The following is a 13,083-nucleotide window of genomic DNA, read 5'->3' as shown; positions in this document are numbered from 1 at the left end:
CCACGTACTTTTGCCTATATAGTGTGTTGTACATCCCTAATGTAAACTAAATGTACAAGGTGTTTACAACAATATACAGTAGGTTATGTTGGATATGACTGTAATCTGTGCACATTGAACCCATTTCAGTAATTTTTTTTTTGTAACAAAGCAAAAAATCTATACATGCATGCAGCATTTTGCAGTGCAGGCTTTTCCTTTTCTGTATTTGCTCATCTCAAGGCCTCTCTATTTTTCCTCTGGTCACCGCCACTCTCATCTCTTCCTCCTTCACTCACTCTCTGTTTCTCACCCTGCAGGATGAGTCACTCCAGCGGCTGCAGAAAGAGTCTGAGATCCTCCAGAAGACCTACGCACACTACTTCGACCTGACCATCATCAACAATGAGATAGACGAGACAATCCGGCACCTGGAGGAGGCGATAGACCTAGTGTGCACCACGGCCCAGTGGGTGCCCGTGTCCTGGGTCTACTAGCACACCCCTAAACTGTCCCACAGTCTACATGCCCAGCTCCAGTCTCTCTGCCATGCATTTCTGCGCAAAAGAAAATAAAATAAAAGGACAAAGCGTCATTCCTTGAGGCGAGAAAAACCCCGCCTCCAATTTTTCAGCAAACCTCGGTGTACATGACCTTAAGTCAGTCCAATCTCAGCCCCCTTAGACGTAACATTGTATTAAAAAAAAGATGATAAAATCCTGAATATTGTCATGTCCTTATAGATAGGATGCAACATTTTGTAGACTTTTCATTTAAAGAGACAGTATCTTAAACACTGTTTTTGTTTATTGCTTGTTTTTTTCTTTGTTTTCCTCTCCCCTGTCTAAATACATGTTTCCTACTCTACAAGTGCCGGGTTCTGCTCGGAGTAAACGCAGACAGCAGCAGCGTCCTAGAAGAATTTTATCCATCATTAGCCTGTACGCTTCCATTATGTCAGCCCTCACACAAAATCTCATTATCTTTTCCACACGGCCCATTTGTTTCAGTGCACTGTCTCTAAACCACCTTCAGATGAGTCACCCAGATACTGTCTCTCTAAAAACAAAGAAGTACATAAATGTTTTTAGATCTGAGGTCTCATGCATGTGAACATTTCAGCATTCAGAGGCTTTTAGATGCTGTCAGTGTTACCAGTGTCAGACTACTGTTATCCACAGCAGAGAACATTCCATTTGTCTGGACAAACTCTCTCCGGTCCGGGCTATCCAGCGGAGAGGGAAAAAAACAAAAAATGCACCTATGCACATCCTATCGGGCATCTTTCTAAACGACATCTTTTTACCAGCCATGAAGTGAGCTGTATTAATGGTCTCGGTTTAACTTGTGAGATCAACAGGGGGGAAAAAAAGTACAAAAACAAATATATTCTGGTTTTGCCATTTCAGAAATGTGTTGTCAGAGAGTATTAATGTCGAATCAAAAGAAGAAAAAAAGATTTTTATTCTGTGTCTAACTGTTTCAGATAGAGGTGCACTCAAACTCATTTTTGCAAAATGAACTGTGCAGCAAACGAATCCCCGGTTTGTGCATCTGAATGATTCTGTACTTGACAAACTGTTTACTCTCAGACTGCCCTGTGTAAATTCCTCTGCTGACGGCTGACCGGCTCTTCAGTATGAACAGTTTTTTAAATATATTTCCTTTTCTGTGGTGAAGAAGCTCAGTGTTGTCTGCTCTTTGCTCCGTGCTGTGCTGGCTGACTCTGCTCATATGCTTGGCTGCTGTGTGTGTGTTGGCAGAGGAGGAGCGGATGGAAACATTTCTCCTCTGTGGCTTTTTTTTTTTCTTATTCTTATTCTGCAGCTGTGGTAGGTCACATCCTGCCTGCCCGTATGAGCATGACTGCAAGTGGGATAAATGCCCAGGTGTGTGTGTGTGAGAGAGAGAGAGAGAGAGAGAGAGAGAGAGAGAACGATAAGGTCTGCATTGTATATACTTAATATGGAATGCAATGCCCACCAGGCAGTGCAGAAGCAATCCCTTTCTTGCGTCTTATCCTCTGTTTCTGGCAGCATGTCAAAATTCACTTAGTCTCTCAAAATAATGACTTATTTTGTCAAAATATTGACTTTGGATCTCAAATATTGACTTATTTTCCTGAAATTTGAATTCATTTGGATGAATGATTTGCTAAAAATTTTAGCTTACTTTATCTAAATGATTAAATTTAAAGAAAGCAAGCTTAATTAGAGAAAATAAGCCATTCTTTTGACTCTACTTGATACCAAGTAAAAACCTGAGAAAAGAAGTCACTTTTGAGGTACTTTGAGGTCCATATATTGATGTGCTGCTGCCAAATGTTTGGCCTGTTAATGTATCTCTGAGCTGGATGGGCCTGTGGGTCATTCTTCTCTGCTGCTCTCTCTGGTGCAACTTCAGTCCAGCCCTTTACTGCACGAACCAGCAGAAGTGACCAAACTCTTCTCAGGAGCATCTGAATATTATAGCCAGGTGTGTTTAGTTTAGAGCTGGAAATAATCTCAGTTTGAGGGTAGCTCTGCAGGACATTCCTCCTCTCTACTCTGAGAGTAATGGAAAAAATGAAACGAGACTGGATTTCTGTTGATGTAGTTTTCAGATGTTGACATATTTCGGAATTACTGCTGCATTAACCGAAACTGAACTGCTTTGCCTTTGTGAGAGTGAGTCCTCAAAGCGTGATCAGGTAAGATGAAAAAGGCTAACTGCTCTTGTCCTCTACTGTGTCCTCCTGCCATTTGATGTTTTTTGGCAAAGATCAGCACAATAGAGCATGACTGGGGTCAATAACTGTACAAGGAAACATGCAGTCCATTTCAATACCAGAGGTCCTGGGCACCATCTTAAGGGCCATGACATTATTAGCTAAAGTGAAAGGTGTAAGATGACCTCTTGGAGGGGCAAGAGGTCAAGTGAATGCAAGTGATGACTTCAGCAGCAATACTTGCCCAGAAATCATTGCAATCTGACACATGAATCTTTCCAAACCAGGAAATAAATAATGGTGGACAAAGCTGTTTATGAGCTGTAGCAGTAAACTGCTTTAAAAGGCTTAGCATTTCAAAACTGTTGCATTTTATTTGCTAGGCTTTAGGATACAACCTGCTTGACCTGTTGTACATGACTTTCTCAGTGAATGTCACAGGATTCGTTGCAACTACATCATGAACGAAATGAAATGCTGATAGTTGGTACTAAAACTCAAGGAAAGCTGCTTTGTGAGACTTGGTTCTTTAGCTTCAAATACCAAACATGAAGTATGAAACATAAGTGTAACCTAAACTCTGAGCTCTGTTTAATCCCGCATGTAAATTCAGTCAGTAAAGTAGCTTTTTATCATTTGAGAAATATCACTAAAACTCAGGCCTTTCTTTCTCAGAGCGACAGAGAAACTTCATGCATTTGTTACAAGCACCAAGTCAGACTGTGAGTTGATCACTGTAATGCTCTTCTTACTGGGCTTCCTATGAAAACAATTCATCCTCTACAACTCATGTGGCAGCATCCCAACTCGGCTCATATCACCCCCGTTTTGGAAGAACTGCACTGGCTTCCTGTATCTTTAGGATAGATTTTAAAGTTCTGCTGCTACTTTTCAAGGCTGTAAATGATCCTAAAGCACCTACTTACATCACAAAATGTCTGCTTGTTTATGTTCCAGTATGTGGTCTTAGATCTGCAGATACTGGTCTTCTACCAATACCTTCAGTAAAATACAGAAAACATAGAGAGACTCTTTCGGTTATTAGGCTTCTAAATTGTGGAACTCGGTTCCACCTTTTATTAGACAGACAAGCTCTGTTCCCTTTAAAAAAAAAATCTAAAAATATGTCTCTAAGTAAGCATTTCATTAAAATTCTACATCTTTTAGCATTTATCTTTTTAATTTGATGTCATTTTCTTATATGATTTTGAATCAGTGCTAATTTCTTCTATTGCTGTTACGCTTTATCGCCTGTCTGTAAAGCACTTCCACTGAAAATTGCTACATAAATAAATATTACAATTTGTTATTGTTTCATCACTTGGTTGGTTAGCATGCTAAAGACTGCATGACTAACAAAAACAAAAAGCATAACACCATGACTCTAAACCAAGTTAATAATCAGACAAAGCGATTAGTGACCAATTACACTTTCCTGCAGTAACCTAAGACTGCGCCACCTCCGTAAAGACAAAACTAAAGAAAGCACAGCAAGTGACCAGAAAACGGAACCAGCTCATTTTTTTCATGAAGCTGCAGCTCTGTGTCTGTTCAGCTGGTGGATTAGTTGATTCCTGATTAACCGATGGATTCATTTAATGGTAAAAATGAAGAATGAAGTAAAAAAAGATGTCAGTCTTTCAAAAGGAGTGATCCCCATCATGTCTTTTCCTAAATCAGACCAAACGTCTTGGAATAAAAACACTGCAGTGCTACTCAGTGAGTCCTTCCAGTCCAGTGTGTGACTCGTGTATTAATTCAAGGCCTCATTCCAGGCACAACAGCACCGATCAGAAGATTAATTCACATTCACAATGCCACAGTGCTGCTGGGCTTACACCAGGAACACTAGCTTTATTGAGGATAACACACAAAATGCATCGGTATTAGAACACACATGTACTGCAGTAGCAATTGAACAGCATTTCCAAACCTCTATGGCAATTATGCTAAATATTTTTGAATTAGTATTGAATGTATATTAACATATCTCTTTAAAAAAACAGTAATGCTTTATTGAAAGGCAACATACAGAAAGCAATATGACTCCTGCACAAGCCTTTCATGACAACTAACAATCTACCAGGCTTATTCAAAAGCAGTTTTTACAAAGGCTGCATTTGTCCATGACGTCGTTTCACGGCAGTAAATGAATGAGCCTTTCTTAAAGTCTTATGTAGGTGACGTAGCCTAATGAATGTTGCCTGAAAACTAGCAGATGTAATCTTGATGTGCATCATGATGTACTCAGTAACCAGTCATACGCGTATGTGTGTATGCTGTATGCACTGTGACAATGCCAGGAAAATATCATTCTTTGTTGGAGCCTTCTGTCTAAATACATTAAGTATGCGACCTATACTGTACAGCAGATATGATCGTAGGAGCAAAATGCAATGATAAAGCCATTCCATTTGGTTAGGATACAGAGCAGCTTAGAGAGCCGAGTACAGCTAAGCCTTGCGTGAAAAGAAGATTAATGCATTTATTAAAACTAGAAACGTCTACATTTACCCAGTTGAAAGAATCATATGAGAGGCAAGCATGTAACACCATCTGTTAAAATGACAGTAACAGGTTTAGCCTTATGAAACATTACCTGCTCACAAATGACATAAAATTACGCAACAAAGCAAAGCATGAAGCACGTTCCATTGCAGTTGAAGTACGTCAATATTACCATAACTCATGTTGATGCAGTGTTTATAGTAAAGGTCAATTTTTATGTAAGCACAGCCTCTGCAGCAGGGCTGATAGGACTCAAAGTGGACCGAAGGTAGATGCATTTCATAACATTACACTTATTTTACTAATTGAACATTTGAAAAATACAATCTTAAAAGGAAAACAAAAAAGTAATACATTTTGTTTATAGTATAAAAATGTCTTTTTTTATTTGGTGAGTGGTGTTTTCAGATGGCCAGATCTTTAGGCAGCCCTATTCTAGAGCTGTATTGCCACAATTATATATTTTTTTATATTCCATATCACAACTGTCCAAAAACAAAAAAACAAAACCAGTACGATTTTACCTCTGAAATTAGCTTCACTTATTTAGTACTAACTGTACAAATCTTTTCTTCTTTTGGACAGCAAAAGTGTTATTTTGGTGTAACACTAACTGTACAACCCAGTTTCCTATAACAACACCATAAGCGGATGGCCACTACTCAAAATCCTGAGTGAATAAGTGCCCCTAAAGCTCAAAGTGCATTTTTTATGAGAATGCACATGTAATGCAATAGCAATTCAACATCATTTTCCAATCTCTATGGCAACTGTCATCACTCTATATAGTTTATCTAAACTAGTATCTTACATATACTAAGACATCTGTAATTATCACTTTTAAAAAAAGCTAATCATTCTGAGAATACACAAAAACAGTCATTCAGCCACATCCACATGTGTTGGTGGAATTGTCCTTTGATTTCTTTAAATCAACTATTCAAACCAGTTTCTCTAACAGTATCACATTTCTGAGAAAGGTTTCTTCAGGACCATAGCAGCTGGCATTTCCTTGTTTTGTCGAGACATACAATCCAAGTCTCTAGGAAAAATCTCATCTACACAGCCTTTAGCCCAAACGTTTTCTTCTCTCTTGGCAAACTGTCTCTTCTTCCATGTGCCAGACTTTCATGAGGCATTAATAAGACTGGAAAGAGAGGCTGGAGCTTGGAGGAAGAACAGACAGGCCAGCAGGAGATGCAGGATTTTACCAGCACTAGACGACCTATGGGCTGAAGACACCTGGCCCTCTGCTGGCTCCAGCAGCGTGCCATTCCTTGGACCTTCTGTGGAATTCCCCATCTCCTCCCTCAGTTCCTGGTGCAGCAGTTTGGAGATCAGGCTATTAAACTTGTTCTCAGTGGTGGGGTAGTCAGGGATAGCTGTGGTCAAGTTTAGCTCTGCAGGGTCCACACAAGTGCCATTCAAACGAGCATACATGACCTCACTCAGGTCCAATCCAGCTACTGAAGAAGGGGAAGTGCATGGGATGTCCCTCACCAGCTTATAGCTCTCCATCCACTCCTTCAGCCACTCTAGCTCACAGTTGCACTCCCAGGGGTTGCGGAACAAGTACAGGCGTCCAATGAAGTAGATAGGCTGGAAGACAGTGAAAGGCAGTGTAGTCAAGTTGTTGCTGTTGAGATGCAGCGTCATTAGGCTGGTCAAATTCTCAAAAGCACCCACTTCGATGAAGGACAAACGGTTCCGGTCCAAGTAGAGCACCTCCAGCTCCACCAGATCACCAAACCAGTTTTTGGAGACGTTGGTCAGCAAGTTACCACCCAGATTCAACATCTTGAGACGATTGAGACCCTTGAAAGATTGCTGAGGCAACTCAGCCAACAGGTTGTCGTTCAGGTAAAAGTTCTCCAGTCTACGAAGGTCCTTAAAAGCCTCATCGTGGATGACGCTAATGCGATTATCTTGTAGGTTGAGATACTTGAGGTTGCTCAGGCCCAGCAGAGAGTTGTAGGCCACTGCTTCAATCTTGTTGCGCTCCAAGTAAATGTGTGTCAGGTTCTCCATTCCACGTATAGCACCTGGGATGCGTCTGAAATTGTTCTGGAAGCAGAGCAGCTCCTTCAGTGATATCTGCTCCAGGAAGATCCGGTCAGGCATGTTGAAGAGGTTGCAATCAGAAAGGTCCAGGCGCACCAGACGTTTGAGCGAGGTGAAGGTGCGCGTGTGGAGATAGCGAATGTACTCATTGTGAGCCATCTTGAGTTCCAGCAGGTTTGGTAACCCTTTGAAAGCCCCTGGTGTGATGAAGGAGATGTTGTTGTGGTCCAAGGAGAGCGACTTGAGCGAGGGAAGAGTGCCAAAGGCTCGCTCGGCCAAGAACTTCAGGCTGTTCTTCTCCAGGTTGATGGAGGAGGCTTCGCAAGGGAACTCTGCAGGAAGCTCAACCATGTTGGCGCGGTCACACAGCACCGTGCAACTTTTCTCCTGAGTGCACGTGCAACTGGGGGGGCAGGAGCGGGTACAGGCCCACAAAGCCACGCCGTGCGGCAGCATCAGGAAACTCACTGCAAGAGAGGGAAAAATTCTGGTCTAAGGTCTTTATGGTTTTTTTAGATACCAATTAATTGTTATGTACAGTAAAATCCACCCTTCATTCAATACATTTCCTGACAAAGCAGCCATTAAATACAAGTTATTCATTGTTCAGTATCAGGATAAAGCAGAAAACATTTATACAGAAGCCTCAACATTTTTTTTCAGTATTTGGGGTGTCCACACTCTGCCTTTATTCCAGCTTCCATTCTTTTCAGGTGACTTGGTTTCAGTTTTTCAAATAATTTTTTTAAACATTGCCAAGGTTCAGTCTTAGAAGTTGGTTACATTTTCTGCTTCTCATGGTCCAAGTAATCCCAAACACATTCAGGCCTGGACTCTGGGGTGGTCAGTCCATTGTTCTGAAAGCAGTTTCTTGACAGCTGCACATCCTTTCAGACTCATAGTGTTGGGTTGCTGTCTTACAGTGGAAGGACGGACAAAAACACCAGTGGATTTTTTCAGATCTGAAGCAAAAGTGGAGCTTGATTTTCTCCTCTGTCTCAAAGATTAAACCTTTGTGTATCTGATGTCTACCAGGACTTGCACAACTAAGGACTTAGGAGTCCCATTTTCTATGTTTTAATCATTTTTTGAACTCCCGTTTTTAAAACGTAGTTTTTTCTCTTCCTTTCCATTTTCCTCTGACTTTCGGTTTCCGTATGCAAGTGAATTATCTTATCTAACATCCTCAGAAAAATCTCCTGAAAAATGACTAACTTGTACTGAATGGCCATAGATTGGAAATAAAAAGCAAATGAAAGGAGGTCACTAAATTTTGCACAGTACTGTATATATTTTAAAATGACAGATAATGTATTTAATTAAAAAGAATACAGAGTACAGCACTGGTTCCCAGATCAGGCCCTTGAGAACCCACTGCCCTGCATAATTAATTTCTCTGCTCTAGTGCACAACTTATTAGTGAATTAACAATTCAGTGACAATGCAGGGAAAACGCTAAAGTGAGCAGAGCAGACATGTTCGAGAGAAAAGGTCGGATAAACTGAACTATGTAACATTAATAAAAATGTATATTAATATGTGTATTAATAAAAACTTTATTTTACAAAGCCGTTAGTCTGACTCACCTATTTGCTTTGTCATAATGGAAAATCCCTGAAGACAAGTGACTGATCTAAATGTTGCTTTTTGTTATTATTCATTGTACAATGTCTGATTATAAAAGAGAATTCTCACATTAATTAAACTCTTAATGGGTTAACAGAAAACAATGCATAAAACAGAAGTCCTAGCAGTGGAAAATTTTCAATTGCTATCCTAGACTCAAAGTTTGCAGTCACATTTATGGTGCATTTGTAGTATTAAAACTTGCCACATCTTCAGGAAAGTTCAGTTATTACAGCTACATAGAAACGATATACTTTCTATTCAGATTTGGGAAAATGATAAGAGTGAAGGAGGGCACAATTAGGAGGACCAACAGGAACCGTTCCATGTAGAAGTCATTTAATAGTCATAAGCTTTCACAGTGGAAATGACTACAGTGATTAAGAAGGGCAGATTGGAGCTTACAGAAGTCGCAGACATTGTTTGTCCCCTGGACTTTCTGTCTGGCTACAAACAGCGACTCACCTGTACTTTGTTAAATTGCTCTAAGCACATCCCGACACAGAACATGACCTAAAATTTGACTGCACCTCCGCTCTCATCGTTTTTGTTTTCACCAAAGACTGTTGAACAGTTCTAGATTATGCAATAGCAGGTCTGTTTAATGATGTATGGTTCTTACCAGCTATAACAGTGACAAACATCGCGGAGCCTTTTCACCTGTGGCATGTCAGGATAAAATGCCTGAAATGAAAAAGATGGTCTGTTATATTTCTGAGAAGTGCATTTCATCTAGAAAGGATTATGTCTACTCTGCTTCCTTCAACAGGGATGTGTCGATGTGGTCATTCTGGCTGATATCCGATATTTTCCGGGTACATTTCTGTTGATTCTAACCCATTTAACACAATCGACAAACTGCAGCCATAGTTAGATTTCCTAAGGCTGTCAAAATTCAGAACTGGATGCTATTGCTTTTGTCAAGGCCTTGTAGGGCCAGAGTATTTAAATATTTCTCTTAAAGTTCATTGCTTTGATTGCTGGCCTATGGGTATGATGTGAATGCTATCATAACACCCCACCCCTCCCATTTGTTTGTGTTTCCGTGTTGTGTTATCAAAAACCAGTAAACATTCATTAAAAATTAGGAAATTTGGACTAGAATCACCTGAATGTGAATTAGAGAGGAATGTAACATTCATAGAGGGTTAAAGGTGCAGTACAATGAATAAAACACGTATTTTAATTACCTGCTAATACCAATGTGATTACTGCATATGGCTGCTATCAAAAGAAAACCTCATTTCTCCTTTTTGTTTTTCAGTTTTTGACATAATTTGAAAATGCCTGTTGTCCTTTATATCGTATGTAAATTTCATGAAGAATGGAGCAAAAGAAACGGCCCAAAGTGACTTGGAAAAAAGTCCTCTGACACATTAAAAGTAAAGCAGGTTTTCTCCTTCTCCTGTAAAGTTATTATTTTTGGAGATATGTTTTCTTCAGACAACAGTGATATGCTAGTCACTTGCATAAGGATAAAACAGAATGCAGTTATTAAACAAATGTAAAGCTGATCCAGGTGACTCTAGTCCCAATTAGAACATTTTATAAAATGCATCAGCATCATCAGACACATACCTGGAAAGTACTGTATATCAGTATCAGGCCAGATTTCCCACATCAACACACACCTACTTTTAAGACATCAGCCATTCAGATTGTTACTACAATTTCACTAAAATTTTGTAAGCCAAAAAGAAAAAATTACACGACACAGTTATGCATCTGTCCACTGCACAAGTTTGCTTACCTTCTGATCAACTGCAACACACCTCCACCTAAAGTGAAAACTAGTAAAAACATATCCATGAGTCCACTCTGACATGTCACGCTGTCAGCACCGTGTGCTTCTAAGTGAACGTCTGAATGGATTTAAAGGTCCCAAGAGGGGTGTGTACATACATGCCTATGTGTGTGTGGCCCCACTAAGCAGCACTCCCTTTTCCAAAAGCCATCACTTAATGGCAGAAAAATCCTCTAGATGGCTACGGGATTACAGCTGGGTAAAACAGCGCTCAGAGATCAGCGGCGGCTGCCTGTGCGGCCTGCGTGGCACATACAGATTACAACCTGCAATCTTCTTACATCAGATAGCAGACGGTGGATATGGGGTGCCACAGCAAACTTTTCAGGAAACCTTAACATCTGCCGAGTGTGCATTAATGCCTTCGTTAAAGATGTTGCCACTGCCCTGCTTCAGTGTCCTCATGCCTCAGCATGTGTTTTACTCAGTAATTTAGTGATATGGATACTACGAGGGTTTGAAATGCATGAGCTTTGTCTCATCAGCACACGTGATTCAACTGATTTACTAATAAGCAAGCACCTTCTTGCCTGAGCAAAGGGTCCCCAAGACTGGGACTTGGGAACCCCTGCTCTACAGGAAAGGCTCAGCATCTTACCTCACCTATACTGCCATTTCCCACTGACTTAGGAATCAAGCACATCATTCCACAAACTGTGGGCCAACTAAAAGAATAAGTAGTGTCCAGAACAAATGACTATAATCATGTCCAGCTACAATGGTCAGTGTAGTTAAGTGATGCCGACTTGTCAGGCCAAGATCCTATTTCCAGGTCATCTTTATGTGAAGTTGACTAGTCTTTTTTATTGAGAATGTACAATGATATTAGAATCAAATTGGTATTATCGGAAAAAAATGACCTCTGTCTAGATTTGACTGATGGTCCAAACTGAAATTTGATAACCTTTATTGTACTCCAGGAGAGCAGGGCTACTCTTCCACATCTGCATTTTATTCATTGCACTGCACTTCTAGCCCTCTACAAATAAATTATACATTCATCTGTAATGCTGATCCAGGTGATTCTAATCCCACTCCTCACACAGACATTGTTTCAGTACAGCTGGACAATATGACAATATTTATTGTTACATAAATCGATATAATATGCTGTTCTGACCATACTGTCGGTACCGTCAGTACCAGTACAACTTCATGTTTAATTACTAAAGAAAGCATAATTAGTCGCCACATCTCTGTATATGAAATGTTGAATAGAAACCACTGGAGTCATAGCTGAAATGTGCCACTAATTTGTCTGTGCTAACTTATCAGACATCAGGGAAAAAATAATTGTGATATATTGCATACCATGAAAAATTCAAGCATCATGATTATTACGTTACCATATTACCCAGCTCTATGTCTCATATTGTCAACTACATTTTTAAAAAAATAAATATAAGCTTATATGCAACAAATCAATTTAGAGACTAGCACATTGTGAAATGTTAACACCATAAGCAGGGCAATTATTCATGGAGCATCCAGGAGAGGTCTAGTCCTTAGCATTCTGTTACGTGTTATGATCAGAGGGAGCTACTTTCCTGCCTGAAGTCCAGAACATTGAAAACTGGTAACGCATGCCACAAAATACAACAAAGGCCTGTACAGTTGTGAGCTGAAGACTTGGGCGTGAGAAGAATCTGCTTTCAAATCTGGATCCCATGCGATCTTCAGTCCCCAATTGTTGTTAAAAAGAAAGGTGATGTGACACAATGGTAAACAAGGGGTGCACTACAGGTGGTCCTAGTGGGTCCCAGACCCCCGAATTAAACTCTTGAACCCCTTGAATGTCCCAAAATCAAAAATCTGGAGGGTCCCTTAAAATAAACCTATGACAACACCATCAAAATACCTCAAATGCAAATTCAGGGAAAGGTCACTGCAAATTCATCGAGCTGGTACTTTATAGTTAAGCAGCTGTAATTATTCCCAGGATGAAAAACTTTGTTGTAGCATATTAATACATCTGAAAACTTCCCAAAGACTGCTGAAAAGTGTGAACCGTTCACACTTTTCTCAAACCAAATACAAATGAGATGCACAAGAGCTCAGATACTAGGAACTAGAAAACCTATTGGATTCAGATCTCTGACTTTTGCTTTGTGACATGGTGCACTACCATGGTAGATGGTAAATTGTGGCCATGAAGGGATGCACATGGTCAGCAACAATACTCAGGCTGTGGTTTTCAAGTGATGGTGGATTGTTATAAATGTTATAACACCACCTCCACAAGCCTGGTCTGATGACGCAAGGCAGCATGGGTCCAATGATTTTGTCTGCTGGTGCCAAATTCCACCTGTGTGCCTCAACCAGAAAGTGCAGAAATTGACCAGGCTGTTTTACCAGGCTGCATCTGTCCATCTCTCCACTTCTGGGGAGTATGATGGGA

General features: G+C 40.3%; 2 protein-coding genes across 15 annotated transcripts in view; one reads left to right on the top strand and one right to left on the bottom strand.

Annotated features, from left to right (window-relative positions):
* The window catches only part of caska (calcium/calmodulin-dependent serine protein kinase a), a 291,499-nt gene extending 289,838 nt beyond the window's left edge, over positions 1–1,661 (top strand). For 7 of the 14 annotated variants that reach the window (XM_037539390.1, XM_037539386.1, XM_037539396.1 and 4 more), the window contains one exon: positions 300–1,661. In XM_037539390.1, coding sequence (XP_037395287.1) covers positions 300–476 — 177 coding nt within the window. In that variant the 3' untranslated portion in view covers positions 477–1,661. The remainder of the gene's footprint in view (positions 1–299) is intronic. The other 7 variants (XM_037539393.1, XM_037539391.1, XM_037539394.1 and 4 more) reach the window with 1 other exon arrangement.
* Positions 1,662–5,801: 4,140 nt separating this feature from the next.
* Positions 5,802–11,023, bottom strand: nyx (nyctalopin). The gene is made up of 3 exons (XM_017695162.2): positions 10,632–11,023; positions 9,504–9,565; positions 5,802–7,722 (listed from the first exon to the last, which is right to left on the bottom strand). Exons 2-3 carry the CDS (start codon positions 9,523–9,525, stop codon positions 6,323–6,325), a joined length of 1,422 nt encoding a protein of 473 aa, XP_017550651.1. The 5' UTR covers positions 9,526–9,565; positions 10,632–11,023; the 3' UTR covers positions 5,802–6,322.
* Between the last annotated feature and the right edge of the window lie 2,060 nt (positions 11,024–13,083).

This window comes from Pygocentrus nattereri, chromosome 6, assembly GCF_015220715.1.
Source record: "Pygocentrus nattereri isolate fPygNat1 chromosome 6, fPygNat1.pri, whole genome shotgun sequence".
NCBI lineage: Eukaryota > Metazoa > Chordata > Actinopteri > Characiformes > Serrasalmidae > Pygocentrus > Pygocentrus nattereri.
Note: the sequence above shows the minus strand (reverse complement) of the source record. Positions and strands in the feature narration are given on the sequence as shown.

Bases quoted from the DNA above. Each gene is read 5' to 3' on its own strand.
- nyx (XM_017695162.2), bottom strand. From the start codon at position 9,525: ATGTTTGTCACTGTTATAGCTG. The intron at 7,723-9,503 runs GTAAGAACCATA...CCTCTCTTGCAG, and splicing joins GTTTGTCACTGTTATAGCTG to TGAGTTTCCTGATGCTGCCG.